Source organism: Ranitomeya imitator, chromosome 4, assembly GCF_032444005.1.
Source record: "Ranitomeya imitator isolate aRanImi1 chromosome 4, aRanImi1.pri, whole genome shotgun sequence".
Taxonomy (NCBI): domain Eukaryota; kingdom Metazoa; phylum Chordata; class Amphibia; order Anura; family Dendrobatidae; genus Ranitomeya; species Ranitomeya imitator.
This window is the reverse complement of record NC_091285.1, coordinates 170,209,362-170,236,384: the sequence shown is the minus strand read 5'-3', so window position 1 is coordinate 170,236,384 and position 27,023 is coordinate 170,209,362. Positions and strand designations below refer to the sequence as shown.

Sequence of the window (27,023 nt, the reverse complement as noted above, 5' to 3'; positions counted from 1 at the left end):
GATTTGGTCAGGATTAGTGCCCTCAATGCTAACTCATCATGTAGTACATTCAGGGAGGCGTCTTATTGGTTCCAAATTTATTTTGCAGGACAATGACCATCGAACATACAGCCAATGTCATTAAGAGCTGGTGTAAGATCAAGGAGTCTTAGAGGTTATGATATGACCCCCACAAAATGCTGATCTTCACATCAAATCTCTCTGGGATTACATGAACAGACAGAACCACAATCTAGGGAAAGTCTGTGGTTCTCCAAGACGTTTGGAACATCCTCCTTGCCTAATTCCCTCGTAAACTATTTGCAAGTGTATCTAGAGGAATTGATGCTGTTTTTAAGACAAAGGGCGGTTACCCCAAGTATTGATTTGGATTAAGCTTTTTCTTTTGATCATTTACTTTCCACTCTTCTATAGTTTTGAAAGGATTCTTACTTTGCAGCATTCTCTCCTGCCTAAACCTTTTGCATAGTACTATTTAAGAGATTTGATTTATGAGTGTTGATCCAGAGAATTCCTGATCTCATGATTTGCCCTGCTGCACACTGATCTACAGTGTAGGAGAAGACAATGGCCTATTGACTCGTTCTTTTCCACGATTATAGTTTCTTTAGACCGTAGATAAAGTCTAACCAAAGGCAGAACAGCTATGGTGCTTTTTCCCAAAATCTCCAACCTTCCCTTCCCCCAGATCTTCTGATCTATGGGCCTCTCCTCTCTACTGCTTACTTCCTGTTTTCCCTTGGCTTCAGGAAATAACAGAACTGTTCTGTCAGACCTCAACCCAGGTTCCCCAGCACTGCTCATAATGGAGGATGACCCGCTGCATGGTGGCGGAGACCCTGTAGGCATTGCTGCACTCTTCTGTGTAACTGCCTGTAAGAAGGGAGGAGGTCTGATGTCTGCCAGGTCTAGCCTCGTATCAAGCCGAGTTTCTATATTAAATGTTGTGTTATACGAAGTACACTGGGGACATGGAGCAACTCTGATGTAGAGGAAAAGTGCAATAATTGTCCATGCAACCACTCAGACCACTGCCTTTATTTTCTACATGGTTTCTATTAAATGAGGACAAATCCTGCCGTTACCTATGGGCGACTACTCTGCTTTTCTTTTGTAGCAGTTTTGATTCATCTTTCTCAATAGTACGTGTTATCTGTTTCATTACAGTGGCAGCTAGATGCCTGCCAGTATGCAGCCAGCCACATACCACCCACCACATGTATAGTGCTCGCTTCCCAGGAGTAAGAGACCGTACCGCTGAGTAATGCTGCCACCTGGTGGCTTCATTGTGTCTCCTATGGAAAATATTTATGGTGGAAGCCATTATGACAAGTGACAACTGTCTGTGCAGCCAGAGTGGATGGGACAATAATGTACACCTGGTAACTTCTTGGGGTATGTGCACACAATCCGTAATAGCTGCGGATTTGACGCTGCGTCCAAAATTGCTGCTACTTCTGAATCGTGTGCACCCGACCTGGGAGATTTTTTTTTGCACTTGATATATTGTTAATTAGCAGTACTTTACTAAACACATTACAATTTGATGTCACATTGTTACATGCTGTAATACGGTCTGTTTCATCCTGTTTTCTTCTTTGTGATTTTTTTTTTTTCTGTGTCTTTTTGGCGTTGTATTCTTTCTCTTTGGTTTTTATCTAAATATTATGTGACCTTTTTGCAGGATCGCACCAGGACATTTGACATGCATTCACTGGAAAGCTCGCTGATAGACATAATGAGAGCAGAAAATGATTCACTGAAAGGTAAATATGCATTTCTATCACCTCTTCACTTGGAGTTATGCCGTTTACATAGGTACAGTCTGGGTGATTGGGGATCCACAAAGACATTGCTGACACAACTTGCTCAAATTTTTTTCTCTAGTGCTGTGTGCTCAGATTTTTATACTGGTTTGTGACGTACGTGGTATTATTTAGGGGAGAATGACCCGAGTTGGTGTACAAGTGTATGGGCGTCTGTGCACTTTGGCCTTGCCAGTTTTCGTGTTCCCATTTGGTGCATTTTCCTAATGCTCCTCACACTTTATGCTTCACATAAGAAAGATTAATGTAAATTCATTTCGGACGTTAAATGTGGGCCAAAATTGAAGTGACAGTGACAATTTGGATGTAGCAGAGTATATTTTTTCCTGTGCCGTTTTCCATAACTGCTCTCATGTCAGTGTAGAGTATGGAGATCTCCCAGCATTGTTTGCTGTGATTTTCTAATACATAGTGGGTATTCCTCCTCTCTTCTCTCTCCCTGTAGTATTACATGGCACGTGTAGAGTGAGCCCTCCTCTTTGCTGACCCAGCGGAACATGTCTAAGCAGAATTCCTGCAGTTAAATGCTGCATTGAAATCCTTCTGCAGATTCAGTGGTGGAGACTGTGGGGTTAAGCAGCACATTTCACCATGGCATTACATCAGGTTAAATCTATGGTGACATCCTTAGCATAAATTGATAGGCTGCGAATTTCAAATCCACAGCTCCAATTTACACGGCAGATATTCTGTGAAGCGTGTGCATTAGATCACATCTTAAGCTACGTTCATATTTGCGTTGTGCGCCGCTGCGTCGGCGACACAAAGCAAATAAAAATGCACGCAAAAACGCTGCGTTTTGCGACGCATGCGTCGTTTTTTGCCGAAATTTGGACGCAAGAAAAATGCAACTTGTTGCGTTTTCTGCGCCCGACGCTTGCGGCAAAAAAAACGCATGCGTTGCACAACGCAGCACAACGCATGTCCATGCGTCCCCCATGTTAAATATAGGGGCGCATGACGCATGCGTCGCCGCTGCGTCGCCCGACGCAAACACGCAAAACGCTAATGTGACCGTAGCCTTACACACAGCACTGCTACTGTAAAGCTCAGCAGATTTTCTGTCTGGTGCACATAGCCCAAAGGTGGCCGTACACATAACCATTCAGTACAACCATCTTACTATTTTATGTTATGGGGTTGTGCCAACGCTCTCCCCCAACGTGCACAATCCTTTGTTCTAAAGGAGATAGAGATGTGTCTGGCAACGACTTGCCTCTCCCCACTAAAAACATGTGCACACTGAAACTGAACTTGAATGTATGAGGGAGTCGGGAGGAATAGCTGTCAATTAAATGAGTGCGCAGACGTTTGCTGAAGGTGAATGCTTGCCTTGTGGCCACACGTTCACCACTCTATCCCTGCTTTGTGCAATCTCCGAACTGTACTGAGCCTCAGAAGTCTAAGGATCTTTTGTATTCCTTTTATGGAGGCATTAAGCAGGAAAATAATTTGGCTTGCTTAAATGGCTATTCACAAAATGGTAAGTTATTGCCTTTTCAGCATTTGCCTTTTTCAGGGAATGAATGGAGCGAAGGTCAAGAATACACACCTCTATCATCAGAATGAGGCTGTGCAAAGCTTTGTGGGGGGTTCCAGCGGTCAGATGCCCAGAGATGTAGTAAGTTCTCCCCAATTCTATGGATGGGGAATAATTTACTATCTGGAGATCAGGGCTGTGAAGTTCGAGTCTGTGGCAATTTTGGTAAAGTCTATATAAAATGGCCTGACTCTTAAAATATATACTAAATTGGGTGCAGTAGTTCAATGCAGATTGTGCTGTAAATATTTTCATAAGAATTTGGGAAAGTTATGAAATGTCCTATAATGTCTGTTCTGTTCCTTATCTAAGGATCTCGGTTTTTAGTTGAGATGAATCTGTGCTGCACTTTATGTACATGCTTAGTAGTGAGGCAGGGCTGTGGAGTCAGGAGTCGGAGGTTTGGCTTGCGGGAGGTTTGGCTTGCTGGGGGTTTGGCTTGCTGGGGGTTTGGCTTGCGGGGGGTTTGGCTTGCGGGAGGTTTGGCTTGCTGGGGGTTTGGCTTGCGGGAGGTTTGGCTTACTGACTCCACAGTCCTGCTTGATATTATCACTTTATTCAAAAACCATGTTATTTTTCCCATGAAAACAATGCAATTTGGTTCCACACAACTCACTTAGGTCTGCCCTGTGCTTGGATCCTAACAGAGTGTGTCCTAATAAGATCATCACTTATTAAAGAGTGCACTCCCTCCTTTAAATACACCTAGCATTTTATCTATTTCTGTGCTCCTGCCATGCAGGGTGCTTCAGGGGGACAATTTCAGCAGTCTGTATCCTGCAATTTCCTACTATTATCAGATAATACACTTTTAGCGCACTCTCCCATGTACTTGTAATCCTGCGATTGTAAATAAAAGTGACAATGATATTCCGCGTAGCCAGAGATGGAAATGTGTATGTGTCATCAAATTGTATTCTACCATCTGCTGCTGGATATAAGCCATCTCTCTAAGTGGATTCCTCACTTGATAGACTGTAAATGGGAAGAATTGGTGATGTGGAAGACTGATACAACTGTTACTAAAACCGAGAACTTACCTGGGCTTTCTGTGCCGCGTCACTGCATTCAGGGCCATAATGCTGCAAAACAAAGCCTTCCACACCAGTAAGATATGATGGGACCACAGACCGTTGTAGCGTAGTAAATATACATGGTTTAGCCTCTTTACATATAATTCTATGGAAATGCTAGTTTGGATTAGTGATGTGACCGCAGAGGAGCTGCATAAATGGTGCATTGTAGTAGCCGTGCACGTGGGACCTACAGAGCCGAGTCAATGCTGGGAAATCTCAATGTGATCCGCATGGCTAATAAAACCATAATACTACTTGTCTGGTATTTTCAGCTGCACTCCCGTTAGCAGAACCTGATAAGACGGGGGAGCATGATGCCAATAATAACCTGCTGCTTCATTTTTGAAGTTCTGCAGCAGCTAGGTTGTAATCTTATAATTTAGGCTATGTGCACACGTTCCGGAATTCATGCAGAAAATTCCTGTGGAAATCCGGACATTTCTGCCAGATTTCCGCATGAAATCCGCATGCGTTTTTTTGCGCGGTTTTGATGCGTTTTTTGCATGGTTTTTCTAGGACATTTCCCAATGCATTAAACTGGTTTCACATTTGTGTTTAAAAACGCATTTTAAACGCAAACACATTTGGTGAAAAAACGCGTTTAAATGCGTTTAATTGCTGCATTTTTTAGATGCATGCGTTTTTGCATGTTTTAATACAAACGCAGCGTTTTGACGCGTTTACATGCGTTTTTTCCTGCGTTTGTGTTTTTGAAACGCATGATGAGAAGTGTGTGACAGCTGCCAATCATCAAAATCAACAAGAAAACCAACTATAAACAGAAATAGCTAGGGTTAGGGTTAGGATCCCTAGTAACCCTAAGGGATCCTAACCCAAACCCTAAGGGATCCTAACCCTAACCCTAAAAGATCCTAACCCAAACCCTAACCCTAAGGGATCCTAACCCTAACCCAAACCCTAAGGGATCCTAACCCTAACCCTAAGGGATCCTAACCCAAACCCTAACCCTAAGGGATCCTAACCCTAACCCAAACCCTAAGGGATCCCAACCCTAACCCTTAGGGTTAGGGTCCCTTATGGTTGGGGTTAGGGTTGGGGGTTGGCTTATCAGTGTGTATTCTTGTGTTTTTCTATAAAAACGCATGCGTTTAAAAACGCATACAAACGCATGTGCTTAAGAACGCATGCGTTTACATAGACAGCAATAAGTTTTTTTGCCGCAAAAAAGCATGCGTTTTTTGCGGCAAAAAAATGCTGCTAGAAATTACTACATGTTGCATTTCTGCAACCAAACGCATGCATAGAAACGACGCATGCAAAAAAACGCATGCGTTTTTAATGTTAAGTATAGGAAAAAAACGCATGCGTTTTTTGCGCAAAAACGCAGCAGCAAAAAACGCAAATGTGAAACCAGCCTTAGACAGTGGGAAATCCGCGAAAAAAACGCAAAATTAATGAACAGGTTCATTATTTTTCTGCAATGCGTTTTTCATGCGGAAAAACGCACATCATGTGCACAGAAATTGCGGATTCCATTATAAATGATGGGATGCTTAATGTATGCAGATTATTTGCGGTTTTATAGCGTTTTTATAGCGAAAAAACGCTAAAAAAACAAAAAAACCGCAAATAATCTGCAACGTGTGCACATAGCCTTAGAGAGTGGGTACATTGTCTTATGTATATTTTCTTATGTATATTGCTAGGTACAGAGGTTCTCCTTATAGTAAATATATCAAAGTTTTTATTTCACAGTCAGCTAGTGGATCCCAATTATTGACCCATGATTGGATGATGGCATTTTTCATTTCTTGTATGCCACTGTAAGATTGAGATTACTGCTGAAAAGCGGCTGCACGACTGAATTAATTGTTAGCATGGATGGATTCAAAGAATCCAGAATATGCATTTGGTTCTACTGTGGATGGAAGTGTCACAAGCCCTCAGCCTATTAGGCAGACACTCCCTGTTCTGTGGAAGACACTTCATTATCTTATCAAGGGCACGATTATAATGAAAGGTAACGCCTACAGAATGTATAGAGGACACTGGGCTACCCTATACAATGGATGGTCTATAGAAGTCAGTGAGTCCATGTGTCTGCTATGAAGTATACCCCTAAAGTATCTGCCCTGTGCTTTTTTCCTTCTCTGGATGAAAATGTTAGGCTGTAGGTTGAACTCGATGGACTCAGATTGATTCTCATCTCCAAGATCCTATCCCAATATGTAGTATGTGGAGTATTATAATAATACTAGCAAATACTGCCAATTAGAAATGTAGCATATTTTTTTCTGATTCACTAGGTCTTTCCTCATGTGCAGGCACTGCAGGTATCCATGGTTTTGACCACTAGCAACTAGCTGTCACTATATCAGTGGTCAGAACCATAGATGCCTGAGATCCTGCAGTGCCTGCACATGACGAAAGAGACGCAGCTACGTGCTACATTTCTAATTGGAGTTATTTGCTAATATTTATATTATATTAATATTACACATACTACATATTGGGATAGGATCTTAGGGAAATATCTATTTGTCTACCTTCGACCCTAAAAAGTATGAAACTATAAATGATATTCACTACAGGTCAGGTCTTTTGACGCGTTCAGTTATCATCCAGTATTTAAAAAAAAAAAAAAAACACCTTAATCCGTTAGAAACTGAGCAAAAAACAAATGTAAAACAGAAACTGAACTGTGCATCCCCTTTTGCTTTGCTTGTAATGGATCAGTTTTTAGCAGAGGCATTTCTAACTATCTCTAGTATTCTGGACAAGGCTAGGGCTAAACAATGGATCCATTAACATATTACATTACAGATGACTATAACTAACTATAACTATAACTAACTTGTTAAAAAGTGTAAACATATAACCCAGACCCATTACCACACACTAGGGATGGGTAAACACTCGACTCAATCACTAAACATACTGATCCGCTAAGCAGATATTAAACTGCATGCTGAACCAAAGAGTGTTTTATAAAAAGTTATAACTTTATTAACACAAAACAATACAAACAATAAAACAATGCCTCAAAACCATACAAATAAATTATGTACTAGCAGATAGGCGTGAGTAAAATTCTCATAGTGACGAGAAAGCACCAGGTAATAAACACATTCATAGGCTTATAAAGTTTGGCACTAGAGCATGCTGAGAAAATCCCTCTAATAAACTTTAATTTAGACACAGTTATTACACTGTATTGATAGTCTGAGAAATTGTTAAAGATCCAAATATCAAATTGATGGAACATGTAAAAATCCCAATATTCAGTATAAATATAATATAACCCACTTGGGTAAATAAGTAATGACCACATTAACTAATCAAGATACCATTGATCACAATATGATTTAATTGCGCTATTGAAAAACCAGCTGCTCAAAGTCACGATTCTAATTAGTGCCGCAGCGGCTATAGATATTCAGTACTGTTTGTTGTATCTTACACTTTGTTGCTATGCAAAATAAATACCTATGAAATATCTGTTAACAAATTTTGGCAACATGGCATATAGTTCAGTAAATTATTGTAGCGGCTTTGCATACTGGCTTCATAGAGTGATTTTTCGGTGCTTGGATGGCTTGACTTATTCTGCGCAATATTCCTAAGCAGCTAGTTTTTCAATAGCGCAATTAAATCATATTGTGATCAATGGTATCTTGATTAGTTAATGTGGTCATTACTTATTTACCCAAGTGGGTTATATTATATTTATACTGAATATTGGGATTTTTACATGTTCCATCAATTTGATATTTGGATCTTTAACAATTTCTTAGACTATCAATACAGTGTAATAACTGTGTCTAAATTCAAAGTTTATTAGAGGGATTTTCTCAGCATGCTCTAGTGCCAAACTTTATAAGCCTATGAATGTGTTTATTACCTGGTGCTTTCTCGTCACTATGAGAATTTTACTCACGCCTATCTGCTAGTACATAATTTATTTGTATGGTTTTGAGGCATTGTTTTATTGTTTGTATTGTTTTGTGTTAATAAAGTTATAACTTTTTATAAAACACTCTTTGGTTCAGCATGCAGTTTAATATCTGCTTAGCGGATCAGTATGTTTAGTAACTTGTTAAAAACCAATAAATCCATTTGCGATCTATTTTTTTTTTTCTTTTGGTACGATGAAATAAGCTGTAAGACTTTTTTTTTTTAAAGCTCTGCTGGACTGATGGCTTTTCTGTCCCCATTCAGATGAATGGATACCATACTGGATGATTTTATTTCCATTTTTGTCTTTCTAAAAATGGAAAAAACTGCTGGATATGAAAAAAATATGCTCAGGCATAAAAAAAAACTATAATAAAAAAATAAAAGCTAATTAGAAATAAGAGTGACTATCTGGTTTTATTTGGTGTAAAATCTAGGTGATTTATATATGTTATAATAAGGTATTAAGAAGATCATCTTGCAGTCTCCTTTTTGGTTCCCTTATTTCCTCATACCCGTAAATTAGTTAGCTGGAATTCACGGTTACCCACCCTTTCCCAGCAATAATAACACAGGGTGAGCTGTCAGAGGAATCTGGTACACAAGATGTTCTGTAGAGCAGGGCAGGATGCATACACTCCTTACTGGACAGATGCCTGCTGGCCTGAGCTCTCCCACCTAGCCTGCAGAAAATACCCGATTCTATAGAACTCTTGGTATTGGAAACTACTGGAACTAGACTAATTTTAAATGAATACTATTAAAGTTCAGTGATTTTTATCTCTTGGAGCCGGATTCCCTTTTTTCCACATGTACATCTGGTATTTCCCCACGATGTCATCTGTTTGATAGCGCAAGAAACACTGGCTCTGACTGGCGGTAAATTTGTTACCGCCAGTCAGAGCACTGTGGTTCACATGCAGTCAGACAGATGACAGCGTGTGAGCCAGCAGCTCTGACCAGCAGTAAAAAGGTTACCGCTGGTCACAAGCATTGGCTGATGAGTGCAATTCTCATTAGGGTACACCTGCTCTTGCTGATGGCGACGGGAGCAGGCGAAGGCTGATGAGTGTTAATGGATTATCGTGGGACAGGTGAGGAATATGGGGTTTTATATTATATTTTATTTTACAGTAATTGAGTAAAAAAGGGTGGGGAGTTTTTATTTCAAATAAAAGAAATGTAGTGAAAGTGTTTATTTCAAACTAGATGGTGGCCCGATTCTAACGCATCGGGTATTCTAGAGTATGTATGTATGTATGTATGTATGTATATAGCAGCCACATGGTATATAGCAGAGGCCACATAGTATATAGCAAATACTACGTGGCCTGTGCTATATACTATGTGGCTGTTATTTACATACATACATATTGTAGAATACCCGATGCGTTAATACAGGCCACGCAGTATATAACACAGCCCAAACAGTATATAACACAACCCACGCAGTATATAGCAGCCAAGCAGTGTATAGCAGCCACACAGTATATAACACAGGGCACGTAGTATATAGCACAGCCCACGGAGTATATAACACAGCCCACGTACTATATAACACAGCCCACGCAGTATATAACACAGCCCACGTACTGCGTGTGGGCACCATATCCCTGTAAAAAAACAAAAAAAACTTAAAATAAAAAATAGTTATATTCTCACCCCCTAGGATCCAGCGAAACTCTGGCGATGCGCGGCTGCCGCCATCTTCCGTTCCCAGGATGCATTGCGAAATTATCCAGATGACTTAGCGGTCTCGCGAGACCGCTAAGTCTTCTGGGTAATTTCGCAATGCATCTCTGGGAACGGAAGATGGCGGCCGGCGTGAGCGCATCGCCGGACGACGGAAGGTGAGAATAGCAGTTTTTTTTGTTTTTATTATTTTTAACATTACATTTTTTTACTATTGATGCTGCATAGGCAGCATCAATAGTAAAAAAGTTGGGGACACACAGGGTTAATAGCAGCGGTAACGGAGTGCGGTACCCGCCGCCCGTTACCACTGGCATTAACCCTGTGTGAGTGGTGACTGGAGGGGATTACAGAGAGGGCGCCAGGCACTGACTGCAGGGGAGTAGGGGAGGGACTAATCAGACTGTGCCCGTCGCTGATTGGTCGCAGCAGCCATGACAGGCAGCTGGCGAGACCAATCAGCGACGTAGGATTTCCGTTACGGAAGTTGCCGACAGAAAGACGGAAGTGCCCCTTAGACAAATTATATATATATATATATATATATATATATATATATATATATATATATATATATATATATATATATATATATATATATATATATATATATATATATATATATATATATATATATATATATATATATACATACTAGCTGAAGAGCCCGGCGTTGCCTGGGCATAGTAAATATATGTGGTTAGTTATAGTACCTCACGTCTCTTATTTTTCCATCACGCCTCTCATTTTCCCAATCACATCTTTCATTTTCTCCCTCACACCTCTCATTTTCTCCCTCACTCCTCTCATTCCCCCCTAACACTTGTCATTTCAACCTCACATCTGTCATTTTCTGATCACTCCACTATTTTTCCTCACTCCTCTCATTTTGCACTCACACCTTTTCATTTTCACCTCACACCTCTCATTTTCACCTCATCACCTCAGTATATACATGTTTGTCATCTCCCTTATATATAGTATACACCTGTATGTCATCTCCTGTATATAGTATATACCTGTATGTCATCTCCCCTGTATATAGTATATACCTGCTGTGTGTCATCTCCCCTATATATAGTATATACCTGAATGTCATCTCCTTCTATATATAGTATATACCTGTATGTCATCTCCTCCTGTATATAGTATATACCTGCATGTCATCTTCTATATATAGCATATACCTGTATGTCATCTCCTCCTGTATATAGTATATACTTGTAGGTCATCTGCTCCTGTATATAGTATATACCTGTATGTCATCTCCTCCTGTATATATATGTACTTGTATGTCATCTCCTCCTCTATATAGTATATACCTGTGTGTCATCTCTCCTGTATATAGTATATATCTGTGTGTCATCTCCCCTGTATATAGTATATATCTGTATGTCATCTCCTCCTGTATTAGACCTCGTTCACACGTTATTTGCTCAGTTTTTTTACCTCAGTATTTGTAAGCTAAATTGGCAGCCTGATAAATCCCCAGCCAACAGGAAGCCCTCCCCCTGGCAGTATATATTAGCTCACACATACACATAATAGACAGGTCATGTGACTGACAGCTGCCGTATTTCCTATATGGCACATTTGTTGCTCTTGTAGTTTGTCTGCTTATTAATCAGATTTTTATTTTTGAAGGATACCAGACTTGTGTGTGTTTTAGGGCGAGTTTCGTTTGTCAAGTTGTGTGAGATGAGTTTTGTGTGGCAACATGCGTGTAGCAACTTTTTGTGTGTCGAGTTGCATGTGACAGGTTAGTGTAGCAAGTTGTGTGCAGCAAGTTTTGCGCATGGCGAGTTTTGCGCGTGGCGAGTTTTATGTGTGGTGCCTTTTGAGTATGTGAAAGTTTTGTGTGAGGCAACTTTTGCATGTGTTGCAACTTTTGTGCATGTGGCAATTTTTCCGCGTGTGCAAGTTTTGCGTGTGGCGAGTTTTCCATGAGGTGAGTTTTGCACTTGTGGCGAGTTTTGCAAGAGCCTAGTTTTTGCATGTGGCGAGTTCTGCGTGTGGCGAGTTTTGAGTGGCGACTTTTGTGTTTCGACTTTTATGTGGCGAGGTTGGTGTATTTGTGGTGAAATGTGTGCTGAGGGTAATATGTGTTCAAGCACGTGGTAGTGTGTGGCGCATTTTGTGTGTGTGTTTATATCCCCGTGTGTGGTGAGTATCCCATGTCGGGGCCCCACCTTAGCAACTGTACGGTATATACTCTTTGGCGCCATCGCTCTCATTCTTTAAGTCCCCCTTGTTCACATCTGGCAGCTGTCAATTTGCCTCCAACACTTTTCCTTTCATTTTTTCGCATTATGTAGATAGGAGCAAAATTGTTTGGTGAATTGGAAAGCGCGGGGTTAAAATTTCACCTCACAACATAGCCTATGACGCTCTCGGGGTCCAGACGTGTGACTGTGCAAAATTTTGTGGCTGTAGCTGCGACGGTGCAGATGCCAATCCCGGACACACACACACACACACACACACACACACACACACACACACATTCAGCTTTATATATTATATATATATATATATATATATATATATATATATATATATATATATATATATATATATATATATATATATATGACTTTGTGCAGGCTGTGTCTTTATTACAGTTTGACTATGGGGTTAATAATGGGGGTGTCTTATAGACAGTGTCATGTTAGTGTCTTTATATTGATTGAAATGATACCTTGGCTGATGAAATCTGTCCTGTTGTTCAAGCTGTCTAGCAGCCGCAAATCATGCAGCTGCGTCGACTTAAACTAAATCTCCGAGCACGCCAAAATACTCAGAGACCACTCGAGCATGCTCGGAGAAACTCGAGTAACGAGCACACTCGTTCATCACTAATAACCAACCAAGATGACGCTGATAGCTAAGGGCTACAGCCCGCAGCTGTCTGTTTTGCCTGCGCTAGTTATCATAAATAGAGCAGAGTCCACACCATTTTTATTTATTGCACAGTTGCCGGCTAATGAATACTCTCATCGTACGCCTGCTCTCGCTGCTATCAGTGAGATCGGGTCTATGGTGATGAGTAGTACTCTCATTAGCCTGGTTGCAGCTGCTGGCTGACATGCCGTCATCTGTGTGAAAGCGTGGGAACCGCAGCTCTGACAAATGGCAACATGAAAAGTTACCGACTATCAGAGTCTGTGTTTCTCACGCTGTCCATAAATTAGTAAAGAACCAGCGCTCCATCCGGGTGTAGTATTCCAAAATCGAACTTTATTGAGCCATATTACAGCAACGTTTCGACCCGAAGGTCTTTTTCAAGCATGACCTTCGGGTCGAAACATTGCTGTAATATGGCTCAATACAGTTCGATTTTGGAATACTACACCCGGATGGAGCGCTGGTTCTTCACTAATTTATGGACTATGTGGATTATCCAGTAAGGTTCTCTGGATGTGGACCGGGCGCCCCAATGAGTGAGTGCTGTCAGTCTTTCTCTTTTTTCTGTGTTTCTCACGCTGTCACATTGATAATAGCTTGGGAAGCATCGGGTGTTCGGGACCCCCATTAATTTGAACAGGGTTCGAGTTCTGGTACCCGAACCAAACTTTTTTAAAATGTTCAGCCGGACCCAAACATTCACGGGTTCACCCATAACTACACATTTACTATACAGTATAGATCTAGAAAATATATAAGGATTTTTCCAGAACGTTCTCTTCATGGGAATACAAATAATTTTGAGAAGTGGTGACAAAGTTTAAATATGAGAATCTGCTGATACTTCTGTACTAAGTAATATATCACTCTGGGGCCAAAACCTGAGGCTACACTACTTACGGTATGTCTTCACAACAAGCTCTTTATCCTGTGCCCTATTCCTATCATGTCTTTCCACAAACATTGTATAAATTATTCATCACCATCTACATCCTTGTTAACATAAATTGCTTCATTCATCTGGTAGTTGTGTGTTTTTCTGGACTTTGCTTATGAGGGTGATTTGAATCCTTGTTCCTGTGGAGAGGTTGAACAATGACAGTGTTTAGATGGAAGATATGATCAGCACAGCTCGACATCCTAAGAGTATGTGCACACGTTGCGGATTTGTCTGCGGATCCGCAGTAGTTTTCCATGTGGTGTACAGTACCCTGTAAACCTATGGAAAACCAAATTCGCAGTGCACATGCTGTGGAAAATTCCGTGCGGAAACTCAGCGGTTTATTTTCCGCAGCATGTCCATTCTTTGTGTGGATTCCTCAGCGTTTTACACGTATTCCTTTATAGGAATCCGCAGGTGTAAAAATGCAGGCGAAATCTGCAGAAAACCCACAGGTAAAACGCAGGTCATTTTACATGCAGATTCTGCAGAATCCACGCTGAAAAATCCACAATGGAATCCTCAACATGTGCTGCACATTCCCTAAGACATTTCCTCGCCAAAAGGTGTCTGACTACTGCTATTAAATGATTACCAATCAAATATATGTGAACCGATTGGCAATGTTTAAAGGGGATCTGTCACCCCCAGGATGAATATGACCTATTAATATGGGCATACAGGTAATAAAAATGTTACACTAGTCCTACCTGTATGCCTCATATTAACGGTTGTGATGAATGTTCTATTCTTTTTTTAATGATTTCTTCCAGGCTTCGTGCGGTGCCTGGAAGAAATTTCTGTCTTCATTGTAATACTTACCCCCTCCCATCAGCATCAGTTATGGCCCTGCACTTCCTCAGAAATACATACCTAATCCTCCCTTCTGTGGGCACTGCATTCAGAGATCTTCTGCACAGGCGCTGGCGAGTCACCGTGACCTCTGGTGTGCGCGCCAATAATATGCTCTCCCCACTTCCACACTTGATAGTCATTACTAGGAACCATGTGTACATGGCAATGACTATGCAGGAATGAATTGGGGAGAGCACCTTATTGGCACCCACTATGGAGGTCACTGGACTGGAAGTCGACAGCATCATCACAGAATTTCACTGAACACAGCGCCCATAGAAGGGAGGATGAGGTATGTAATAATTCTGAGGGAGTGCAGATTCTCATAGTCTTGAATAGCTGATTCTGTCTCGCGAACATGTAGCCAGTCATGGAGCGGTCATTGTGACCTCTGAAACCCCTGGTTATGATATATATATATATATATTCATTCTGTGTTCATCGCCTGTGTGTTCATCGCCTGTGTGTTCCCCCTTTCAAAATAAAGCAAAAAAAAAAATCAAATAACATGTATATTTGGTATTGCCACGTTCAGAATCGCCCGATCTGCCTTGTTGAGGGCAGAGCAAAGTACTGCAGTGCGCAGGCGCCGGGAAAGGTCAGAGAGGCCCAGCATCTGCGCATTGCAGTACTTTGCTCTGCCTTCAACAGGGAGACAAAGTACGCCTGCGCCGGAGCCGCAGCGTGAAGACCCGAAGAGGACGTCATCTGATGAAGATGGGAGGCGCCGGACCCAGACCAACAGTGGGAACGCCCCTGGGTGAGTATAATCTAGCGTCTTTTTCTCATCTTATAGAATACATCGGAGGCTTATCTACAGCATTCCAGAATGCTGTAGATAAGCCCCCGATGCCGGTGGGCTTACCTCACCCGCGATTTTGGGGATGACAGGTTCCCTTTAAGTTCTGTTTTTCTATTGTATCAAGCAGCTAATTTGTATTTTATTGCATGAAATGTGTAAAAATCATACAATGTACGATAAAAATTACAGATCTCTCCATTCTTTGTGAATGGAAAAACATGTATATGTAGTGGGGACAAACTTGTTATCAAATCTAATAGTTGACCAGAAAGTCTCTTTGGCAAACCATTCTACACCAGTATAAATCTTCTGACCTGTATTATGATCTTAGCCAATTTTCAATCCTACAAGACAAATCAGAAAAACAACCAAGTTCTCAGTATGTGATGAATACTAATTACCCTATGACAGAGTACCAAACTCTGCTTTCACATGACTGCCAAGAAGAGCAAATTAAAACTATTATGCCAGTGATACTGTGAGTAGCAGCTCAAATGATTGTGTAGTGGCTGCCTGGATGGGACTTGTACTGTAAGGGTAAGTTCACACAGGGCGTTTTTGCTGCATTTTTTTATGCTAATTTTCAGCTGCTTTTACAGTACCAGCAAAGTCTATGAGATTTTTTCAGAAATCTCATGCACACACATTGGGTTTTTGTGAGGTCTATATATTGTGCTTTGCTGCCTTTTTTTTTTTACATAGGGCATGTCACATCTTTCAGCGTTTTTCCAGCATTTTTTCACCCATTGACTTGAATGGATGGTGAAAAAACGCAAATACGCTAGGTTGAATTTTCTTGCAGCGTGTTTGCTGCAGAAAAGTCAAGGAGAGCCGGATGTGACGTCACACCCGGCTCTGCTACATCTAGATGGCAGGCTGCATGATGCCTTCATGCAGCCTGTCATCCAGCAGCACCAGACAGCGCCGCAAACACCACTTCTGATCGGCGGGGAAATCCTTCTCGCCAGTCAGAGAGCCGCGACTCCTCGCTGTCAGATGACAGCAGGGAGCGATCAGCTGTGAGGTGAGTTTACACCTCCGATCACTGGTGTCAGCTGATGGGACAACTACTCCCATCATCTGACACCTGCCACCGCTAATTACTGTGAGAGCAGGAGTGGCGGATAGGAGTTTTCATCTGCCGCTCCTGCGCTATAAATAAAAAAAGATGTGGGTTCCCCCCTACTTTTGATAACCAGCCAGACAAAACTCACAGCCCGGGGCTGCAACCCCCAGCTGTCAGCTTCAGCAAGGCTAGTTATCAAGAATAGAGGGGTTCTCACACTTTATTATTTAAATAATTAAAAAAAATAAAAAAAAACGACCATTTTTGACAACCAGCTTTGCTAAAGCAGGGGTCCCCAACTCCAGTCCTCAAGGCCCACCAACATGTCATGTTTTCAGGATTTCCTTAGTCTTGCCCAGGTAATAATTGCATCACCTGTGCAATGCAAAGGAAATCCTGAAAACATGACCTGTTGGTGGGCCTTGAGGACTGGAGTTGGGGGACCCCTGTGCTAAAGCTCACAGCTGGGGGTTGGTATTCTCAGGCTGGTAAGGGGCCATTGATATTGACCCCCCCAGTCTAAAAATAGCAACCTGCAGCTGCCCAGAAAAGGCGCATCTATTAGATGCACCAATTCTGGCGCTTTGCCTGACTCTTCACACTTGCCCTGTAGCAGTGGCAAGCTGGGTAATGAGGGGTTAATGTCACCTTGCTATTGTAAGGTGACATTAAGCCTGCTTAGTAATGGAGAGGCGTCAGTAAGACACCTATCCATTACTAATCCTATATTAATTAAAGGGTTAAATAAAGACACACAGTAAGAATAAAGTCTTTTAATGAAATAAAACACACACAGTTTTGACAATTCTTTTAGTATACTGCCATTCCATAGCAAAGCCCTCGATCTTCTGTAATAAAAATAAAATAAAAAAGCAAAAGTATACTCCCTGATCCGTCGTAGTCCAATATATCGAGTGTCCCACGCAGAATCTGGGGGAGATTAAGCTTACAACCAGGAGCAATGCTAATGCGACCGCTCCAGGCTGTAAGCGACTGGGGAATAAAGGAGATGGAGCGGGTGCAGGCTCAGTAACTAGCGGTGATGTCACCGAGCCTGCGCTCCCTCACTACCTGACCTGAAGTTACCTCTACACCGTGGTAAAATGTCGGGGAAGAGGATACCACAGGTAATGTATCTATTCTATTCTACATGGACACATGGATTTTATTCTATCTATTCTATTCTCTTCAATCTATTCTATTCATTCTATTCTATTCAATCTATTCTATTCTATTTATTCTATTCTATCAATCTATCAACATGAAGTTGTTTTTTTTTTCTCTGTGTGCACTCAACTTTATTGGCGTGCACAAAGAGAAAAAAACGCACCAAAAATGCGACAAAAACGCAGCAAAAAAAGCACCTAAAACTGCATTTTTGGCGCAGCTTCTTTCCTGCCAAGATGATCAGGTTTTGCTGCAGAAAAAAAACGCAGCAATAACGCCCTGTGTGAACTTACCCTAATACAGGAACACTATTACAGCAGTATTCAGGGTGTATATAAACTTCATAAGGTTCCGATTAGTAAAAATACAGAGTGGTAGCGAATAATAAAACTTCATTCATATGATCGTTTGGATGGGATATGTAATATCCATGAAAATGAACACATGACAGTCTATGGTACAACGTGGTGTTGGTGGATGGAACGAGACATGATGTCCCAGATGTGCTTGATTGGATTTAGGTCTGGGGAATGGGCCAGCCAGTCCATAGCGTTAATACCTTCATCATGCAGGAATTGCTGACACACTTAAACCACATGTGGCCTAGCATTGTCATGCGTCAAAAGGAACACAGGGCCTAGTGTACCTACATATGGTTTCACAATGGGTCTAACGATTTCGGCACAACACCCACTTGTGGATGTCAGGCCCTCATACCACCGTCATGGAGGCTGTTTCTGACAGTTTGAGCAGACACATGGATGTTAGTCAAAAAACTGACAGTCACATCCAAACATAAATTGGGTCCGAACAGGTGCTTACCTAGTGTCGCCAACAGATAAGGCAGCACTCTGTAGTGCTATAGCATGCAAACATAAAATATGATCGTTTAATTGCATTACTGCACTAGAAATGTGAAAAATTGAGAATGCATAGTGCATAAATTGGCCAAATCATGTGTTCCTGGCAGCCATGTTAAGGCGATTCTCGTTGCCAGGACCTAATGCCAATTCTCTCTTAGACAGTCTACATCTCTCTGGGAACCTAATATGAATCCTGTCTTGGACTGAAGTCTATATCTCTGTGGAGGGGTAGATTCCTGCTGCAATGAAAAACATTTAGGCTAAGGGGCGGAGTGCTCAGAAGGCAAATACAGAAGTGGCCTTCTGAATGTCATTTTGCAAGGCTCTGTTACTGCTCCTCCTGTCCCTCGCACAAAGGAGGAGGTAGTGGTCCTGCTGCTGGGTTCTTGCCCTCCTATGGCCCCCTCCACATCTCCTGGTGTACTGGCGTATCTTCTGGTATCTGCTTCGTGGTCTGGACACTGTGTTGACAGACACAGCTACCCTTCTTGCCACAGATCGCATTGATGTGCCATCCTGGATGAGCTGCACTACCTGAGCATCTACCTGTTGTCTGTTCCATTTGCACAACAGCAGGAGAAATTGGTTCGCAATCTGTGTTTCTTCATAACTAGACAGGTTGATTTCACAGAAGTGTGATTGACTTGGAGTTACATTGTGTTGTTTAAGTGTTCCCTTTATTTTTTTTTGAGCAGTGTGCTTTGCAGTTTTGTTATTAGTCATCTCATTGTCCATCAGATGAGCCCAAGTTTATTGAACCCTCTGTGACCATTTCAAGTGAAAATACCATGCTTTTATACAGGATCAAACTGCGACATCTTAGGCCTACCAGACAAAAATTATGACTATATTGAAGGCCTATCCTTAGCGGTGAGTGGATGGAAACACTGAACAGAGCTACACTGCACAGCTGTTCATTGTGTAGAGACCTGCTGCGGAGTACAGCACATCACCACCTACTAAATAGAATAGGAGCAGATCTGCAGCGGCATCTACACATTATACATACAATGGGGAAAATAAGGATTTGATACACCGCCGAGTTTTGCAGATTTTCCCACCTACAAAGAATGGAGAGGCCTATAATTTTTATTGTAGGTGCCCTTCAAATGTGAGAGACTGAATCTAAAAATAAAAAACAGAAAATCACATTGCATGATTTTTAAATAATTAGCATTTTATTGCATGAAATACGTATTTGATCAACTACCAGCCAGCAAGAATTCTGGCTCTCACAGGTCTGATAGTTTTTCTTTAAGAGGCCCTCCTAATCTGCACTCATTACTTGTATTTAATTGCACTTGTTTGAACTCGCTACTTCTATAAAAGACACCTATCCACGCAATCATGCTCCAACCCACCATGGCCAAGACCAAAGAGCTGTCTAAAGACACCAGGGACAAAATTGTAGACCTGCACAAGGCTGCGATGGACGAAAGGACAATAGGCAAGCAGCTTGGTGAGAAGGCAAAAACTATTGGCACACTTATTAGAAAATGGAAGAAACACAAGATGACTGTCAAATCTCCCTCGGTCTGGGGCCCCATGCAAACATCCTGAATTTTTCACACTGACAATTGGAGCTATTTTAGATTCATACATCCTGTCCTTTCAGGAAGTTTTCAGCAAGCTCACTATCCTCACAGGCAGGATTACAATGACAGGCAACACTTCAATACACCGCTGATAACACAGGATCCACCAATCACAATAAGTGTCGCAGCTGACCCTGCTCCTCCTCTTTTCACAATGACCCTCACTCATTAAATGCTTTACATATTCTGTATAGCTTATTACAGAGTGTGATGTAAAAAAAATAGAAAAACATTACCAGAAATTAACCCGCTGTTTCAAATTTTTTTTTATTTTCTGGTGAAAAATTCCCTTGTAAGCCTAGTTTTTAACACCATTCATTCCATAGTGAGTGATGAGGGGTACCTTATTTAGGGATGTCTACATTTTTTTTTTTTTTTTTTTTAAATTGTACTTTTCTCGAGGTCGTCAGTATTTTCATTTTGTGTTATAATGAAACAGCGACCACAAGTCTAGATTTCTCAATAGATATTTGCTAAGCAGCCGTTTCAGAGAAGCAGTAAATGACATACTGTACAGAGGATGTAATTAGATTTTCTAATCTTGATAACATTTTCTGAAAGGTTCTTTTCTTTCTCTGACATGCAGCAAGGACATACGGGCGGAGGAGAGGTAATATTTCTGCTTTTCCATCTTCTAACAATGTTTCTAATGTCAGTGATCAGCTCCAGGTTACTATACTAACGTTTCATTTGTTAAGTGCTGCTTACTGGAGAGATATTACGGTTTTGCTGACAGGGTTTATTTCTTGCCAACCTACAGCTACAATAGTTAACATGTTTTTAGGTAAAAATACACGTTGGCTACCATTTTAATTCATGCAAAACTACAAATCTGACTCTGTTCCCGAATCCTCAAGTCCATTACAACCCCACCTTACTAGTTCAGCTTTGTACTACATACTTCCTTTTTTGTGCTCCACTTTGTAGCAGAGGATCATTGTTGTCTATAATCACAATGCTTGTCTTCATCTAGAGATTGCCGTGCGCCTGAAACATGGGATTTTACCCTACACCTAGCAATTTTACTGTAGACTCCAACACAAAGAACCATCAGGATGTCCAACCCTTGGACATACACTTTAGAATTACTCCATGTAGTTTCATTTATTTAGTTCTACGATATAAAAATTCCCAGTGGGGATAAACTAGGAGTTTAAATAATCAAATCATGATTAAAATTGAACTGTTGTGGTGATATACACACAGCTGATTATGCCTCTACTGCTGGCTGTATAGAAATGAAGACAAAAGGCAAGATGTTTTACTTATGGGCCAAGTCGTAAGGACATAGAAGTATAAAAACAATAAAATGCTATGCACACGCTTGGCAGGTTAACTGAATAAGCCCAATACAGTCTTCACAATTCAAGCACTTGTCTCACTGATTGCAGTTACTTCCTACTTCCTAATCCGCAGCGTCCTGATGTTACAGCATAGTGGAGGGGATTTTATGAAATCCCATCTCTACTGCGTACAAACACACAGGTGGCACACCTGCGTAACCGGACATGCAGCGCATCTTAATAGACCACAGCATGTCTATTTATCTTGCGGAGACGCTCAGTCTCCGCAAGATAAATGACAGTCTATGTATATGATGCGGTGATTCCACCTGTGTTCAATGAAAACAGGCAGAAGCACCGCGCGTACAAAAGGGGGCAGAGCTTTGGGCGGAGCTGGTTATCCACTGCGTCCAAAGTGCTGCCAATACGCCACGTGGACACATAGCTTCAAACATGTGCATGGTTGGTCAAATCTGTATGTGTTCTCTGTGTGGAGAGGAAAGGAAGCTGCAGCCAGGCAAATTTTAGTGGCTGCAAAATCATACATGCGTTCATTAAATTTGGGGTGGGGAACCTCTGGCCCATAGGCCATGTACAGCCTGCAATGACCCTTTCTCCAGCCCCGAGCAAATTCCTGGGACTGTAGTGCTCCGACCGGCAGTCGTGTTTTTCCGGCTGTGGTCCCTTTTAATACCTTCGTACACGGCTAGTACATACATGCAGCATTCACTACTGAGCATTGTGGGGCATGCAATGAAGCATTACTTCCTGACACAGGTAAGTGCCAGCGTGAGGACATTCTTTGTGGGCGGCATTAATGCATGATGCGCTCCTCTCCCAGAGAGGAAGACAGCAGCCCCAGCCCCTATGTCCACTGTGATGTATCTGCTCCTGCCTCAGCGTCTTTTGTAATGTATCTGCTCCTGCCTCTGCGTCAGTTGTACATGTTTTGTTATACACCTGTTTATTATTTCCTTTGTATGTAATGAAACAAAACAAAAAAGAGAGAAAAAAGGCAAATTGGAAATCATTTCAAACTAACTCCGAAAAATGGTCCCGACATAACTATTGGCATCTTCAACTTAATATTTGTTTGCACACCCTTTAGAATAAATACTTGCAAACAATCACTTTCTATAACCATCAACAAGCTTCTTAAACCTGTCAACTGGAATTTTGGACCACTCTTATGCAAACTGCTCCAGGTCTCTCATTTTTGAAGGGTGCCTTCTCCAAATAGCAATTTTAAGATATCTACATGTGTTCAATGGGATTTAAATCCAGGCTCATTGCTATCCACATAAGGAACTCATCAGTTCTTTGTTACCATTCATTTGTGGGTGTTTCTTGAAGTGCTGTATGTTTGGGGTCATTATCCTGCTGGAAGATCCATGACCTAGGACATAAACCCAGCTTTCTGACTCTCTGCACTACATTGCTACCCCAAATCCTTTGGTATTCTTCAGATTGCTTGATGCCTTGCACACAGTCAAGGCACCCAGCACCAGAGGCAGCAAAACAACCCCTAAACATTTTTGTACCTTCACAATTTTTGACTGTAGGTACTGTGTTCTTTTTCTTTGTAAGCCTCATTCCGTTTTCGGTAAACCGTAGAATGTGCTTTACAAAAAGCTCTATCTTGCTCTCGTGTCCAAAAGGTGCTTTCCCAGAAGGATTTTGGCTTACTTGGGTATAGAGATGGGCGAACCCGAACAGTATAGTTTGGTGTCCGTACAGAACACCTAATGTTTGGTTACTTACACTGACTTGACCAGTAAGTCCATGTTACTGTTCGGGTTCTGCTGCCCGAACACCAGGTGTTTGTTGTGCTATCATGTGAATGACAAATTTAAAAAAACTGATCATCACATGCAAACATAGAGTAAGTGTGAACAGGTGCTGAACCTAGAGTCACTAACTCGTATAAAGTCAAATAAATAAGGCAACACACTGCGGCGCTAAAACATGCAAACATGAAAATGGAACTGCATTACTGCACTAGAAATATGAAAAAATGAGAGCGTTTAGCGCATAACTTGGCTAATTTGTGTACCTGGTAGCCACATTAGGGCATCTCTCTTACACCAAGTCCTACACTTGCCTTTCCTCGGTGAGAATAAACGTCTTCATCTGTGTGGGTACCTGCGAAACCTCTTCTTAGACTAAATTTCTCTCTCTCTGTGGAGGGGTAATGGACCTGCTGTGATTAAAACACCTGTGGCTAGGAGGCGGAGTGCTCAGTCAGAAGGCTAAAGAATACAAATTTCAAAAAACTGACTGTCACATCCAAACAAAGAATAAGTGTGAACAGGTGCTGAACCTAGAGTCACCAACTCGTATAAAGTCAAATAAATAAGGCAGCGGACTGCGGCACTAAAACATGCAAACATGAAAATTGAACTGCATTACTGCACTAGAAATATGAAAAAATGAGAGCGTTTAGCGCATAAATTGGCCAATTTATGTGTACCTGGCAGCCACATTTTGATCATGTGAATGACAGCGCGGCAAACACCGCTTCTGATCGACGGTGATATCATCCCCGCCAGTTAGGGAGCCACAGTTCCCACGCTGTCAAAAGACACCGTGAGCCCGCAGTTGTGATTGAAGGTATAAATTATATAATTACCTCCGGTCACTGGTATTATCTGTTGGGACTACTGCTGTTGCTAGTAACAATGAGAGCAGGAGCGGCTGAGAGAAGTATTCTTAAACCGGCTCCTGCACTGGAAATAAATATTTAATAAAAAACCGCTTGGGTTCCCCTGTATTTTTGATAACAAGCCAGGCAAAACTCACAGCTGGGAGCTTGTTATCAAAAATAGAGGGATCCCCACACTGTATTTTGTAATTATTTAAATTATTTAAAAAAAAATAGAAAAAAACACATTGTGGGGTCCCCCCCATTTTTTTTCAACCAGCCTTGCTAAAGCAGACAGCTGGGGGCTGGTATTCTCAGGCTGGTAAGGGGCCATGAATGTTGCCCCCCAGTCTAAAAATAGCAGCCCGCAGCTGCTCACAAATGATGCCTCTATTAGATTCACCAATTCTGGTGCTTTGCCCAGCTCATCCCACTTGCCCTGTAGAGGTGGCCAGTGGGATTGATGTCACCAATGTCACCGATGTCCAGTGGCATCAGCCATGGATTAGTAATAGAGGGGCGTCTATAAGATGCCTATCCATTACTAATCCTATAGTTATATGGTAAATAAACATACTGCCAGAATAAAGTCTTTTATTTGAAATAAAACAAAACACACATTTCCATTTTTATTAAAAAATAAGTTATACTCCCCTAATGCCTAAATCCACTGAATCCCTCGACTCCTGTAATGAAGCAAAAATAAGAAACGACAATACCCCTCACCTGTCCAACGTTCTGTCCCACGCTGTAATCCATGTCTGGGAGATAAACCGTTTTCAACCTGGAAGGTGCCAAGATGCGACTGTCCAGGCTGAGAACCACTGCTGCGAGCGCAGCCTCAGTGGTTAGCGGTGACATCATCAAGGTTACTGCAGGTCACTGAGGCTGCGTTCCCAGCTGGGAAATGAACTGCGGTGAACTTCGGGAGATCCCCGCTAGCACTGTGAGAAAGTCTCACGGTGCAGAGGCCAGTTCACCAGGAGAATTTCACAATGGTGAATTTGTACTGCGATTAACTCGCCTCTGCACCGTGACACTTTCATCTTATGCTTGAAACAAATTTGTTTACCCACATTTTTGGAAAGGGACCACAATTTTGTTCCACCCTTGTTTGAGATTTATTGTGAACTTATGTCCAATCTTGCGTTTTTCCTCTCTTTTTTTGTGTTCCAATACACACAAAGGAAATCTATATGTGTATAGTAATACGTGTAATTGCAATACATTTCTGGGAGAAATACCTAATTTTCTGAAACAGTTTCAAGGGTGCCAATAATTTCAGCCATGACTGTATATGCTCTTTCTCCACTGTCTGTGATATATTTGCTCCATCCCCATTGTCTCCTATGTGATGTATATACAGCAGTCTCCGTGTATCATATGTGATTTATATACTCCAGACATCCCACTGCATGATTTCTATCATGCGTCAGCAGTGATGAATTTCACATTGTGAGGAGACATTCAGTGTGATATGCATCTGTGTTCAGGACAACTTACTGCTTCAAGTTCTTTAAAACCTTATCATAATGAGCTGGGTCGGTTTTAGACAAAGTGGGGCCCTGGTCAAAAGTTTAAAGGGTGGCCCCAAATGCTCCCATATTGCACAACACAAAAACATTTCGATTTTATTTAGATGTGCTGAGTTCTGGCTATTAAAATGGCGAGAACGACAATATTGAAGTCATTTGAAGATTGTTCCCGAGTTTCTTTACAACGGCTGTGGAAGAATGATGGGGAAAGATAGTCCTCATTAGAGTATAATGCAGATCCCATATAGTATAATGAACTCCTCATGGCCCTTGATAGAGTATAGTGCAGCCCCACACACACACACACACAGAGTATAATGCAGCCCCCTCATAGAGTCTAATACAGCCCCCCTCAGAGAATACTGCAGCCCCACACACAGTATAATGTAGCCCCTCATAGTATAGTGCAACCCTACAAACACAGTATAGTGCAACCCCCCACACACAGTATAATGTAGCCTCTCAAAGTATAGTGCAACCCTACACACGCAGTATAGTGCAGCCCTCCACACACAGCATATTACAGCCCCACACACAGTTTAATGCAGCCCCACACACAATATAATGTAGTGCCCGCACACACTATACTGCAGCCCCCTACCACCACCACACATGCTATAATGCACCACCCCCACTCACCACGCACACACAGTATAGTACAGCCCCCTCACACACAATTTAGTACATCCCCCACACACACAGTTTAATGCAGCCCTACACACTTACTATAATGCAGCCCCCCACCACAAACACAAACTATCATACAGCCTCACCACATCCATACACACACAGACACTCACACTCACCTCTCCTTCTCCTTGTTCCCTGCTGCAGACTCTGCTTTGAGCCCATCAGCTCCACTGCTCCATCATTACTGCTTTCAACTGTATCGCCATCTATGATGCCGATAAGTTGAATGCACAATGTGGGGGGGGGGGGTTGGGGTCCCCTGGAGGAGAGGGGGCCCTAGGCAGCTGCCTGGTCTGGCTGCCCCAACGTCGGCCCTGATAGTCAACTGCTTTCCAGACTGACGCAAACCTGGAAAAGCAGTTGCGAACAGCAACATGTCACCTAACATCACATGCCGCACCAAAGAGAAGCAGCTCTAGCTATGACATTAGGGGAGATTAAGTGTTTGACCAAATATAGCAGGATACTTTTTTTATGTGTACATTTTGGGGCACTTCCTTTTACAGACAGCATAATACCCTGTTGGAGTGGGGCTATGGGGCATCATACAGTATGTGTGGGGGCGTTCTGTGGGCACCCAGCATATTGTGTGTGTCGGCGCTGTGGGAGTTCAGCATACTGTGTGAGGGGAGC

At 41.9% G+C, this 27,023-nt stretch overlaps 1 protein-coding gene across 2 annotated transcripts in view; it reads left to right on the top strand.

Annotated features, from left to right (window-relative positions):
* Nucleotides 1–27,023, top strand: part of CPEB4 (cytoplasmic polyadenylation element binding protein 4) — a 94,440-nt gene that overhangs the window by 44,309 nt on the left and 23,108 nt on the right. The window contains exons 2-3 of one of the 2 annotated variants that reach the window (XM_069764090.1): nucleotides 1,685–1,766; nucleotides 20,828–20,851. In XM_069764090.1, coding sequence (XP_069620191.1) covers nucleotides 1,685–1,766; nucleotides 20,828–20,851 — 106 coding nt within the window. The remainder of the gene's footprint in view (nucleotides 1–1,684; nucleotides 1,767–20,827; nucleotides 20,852–27,023) is intronic. The other variant, XM_069764091.1, reaches the window with a different exon arrangement.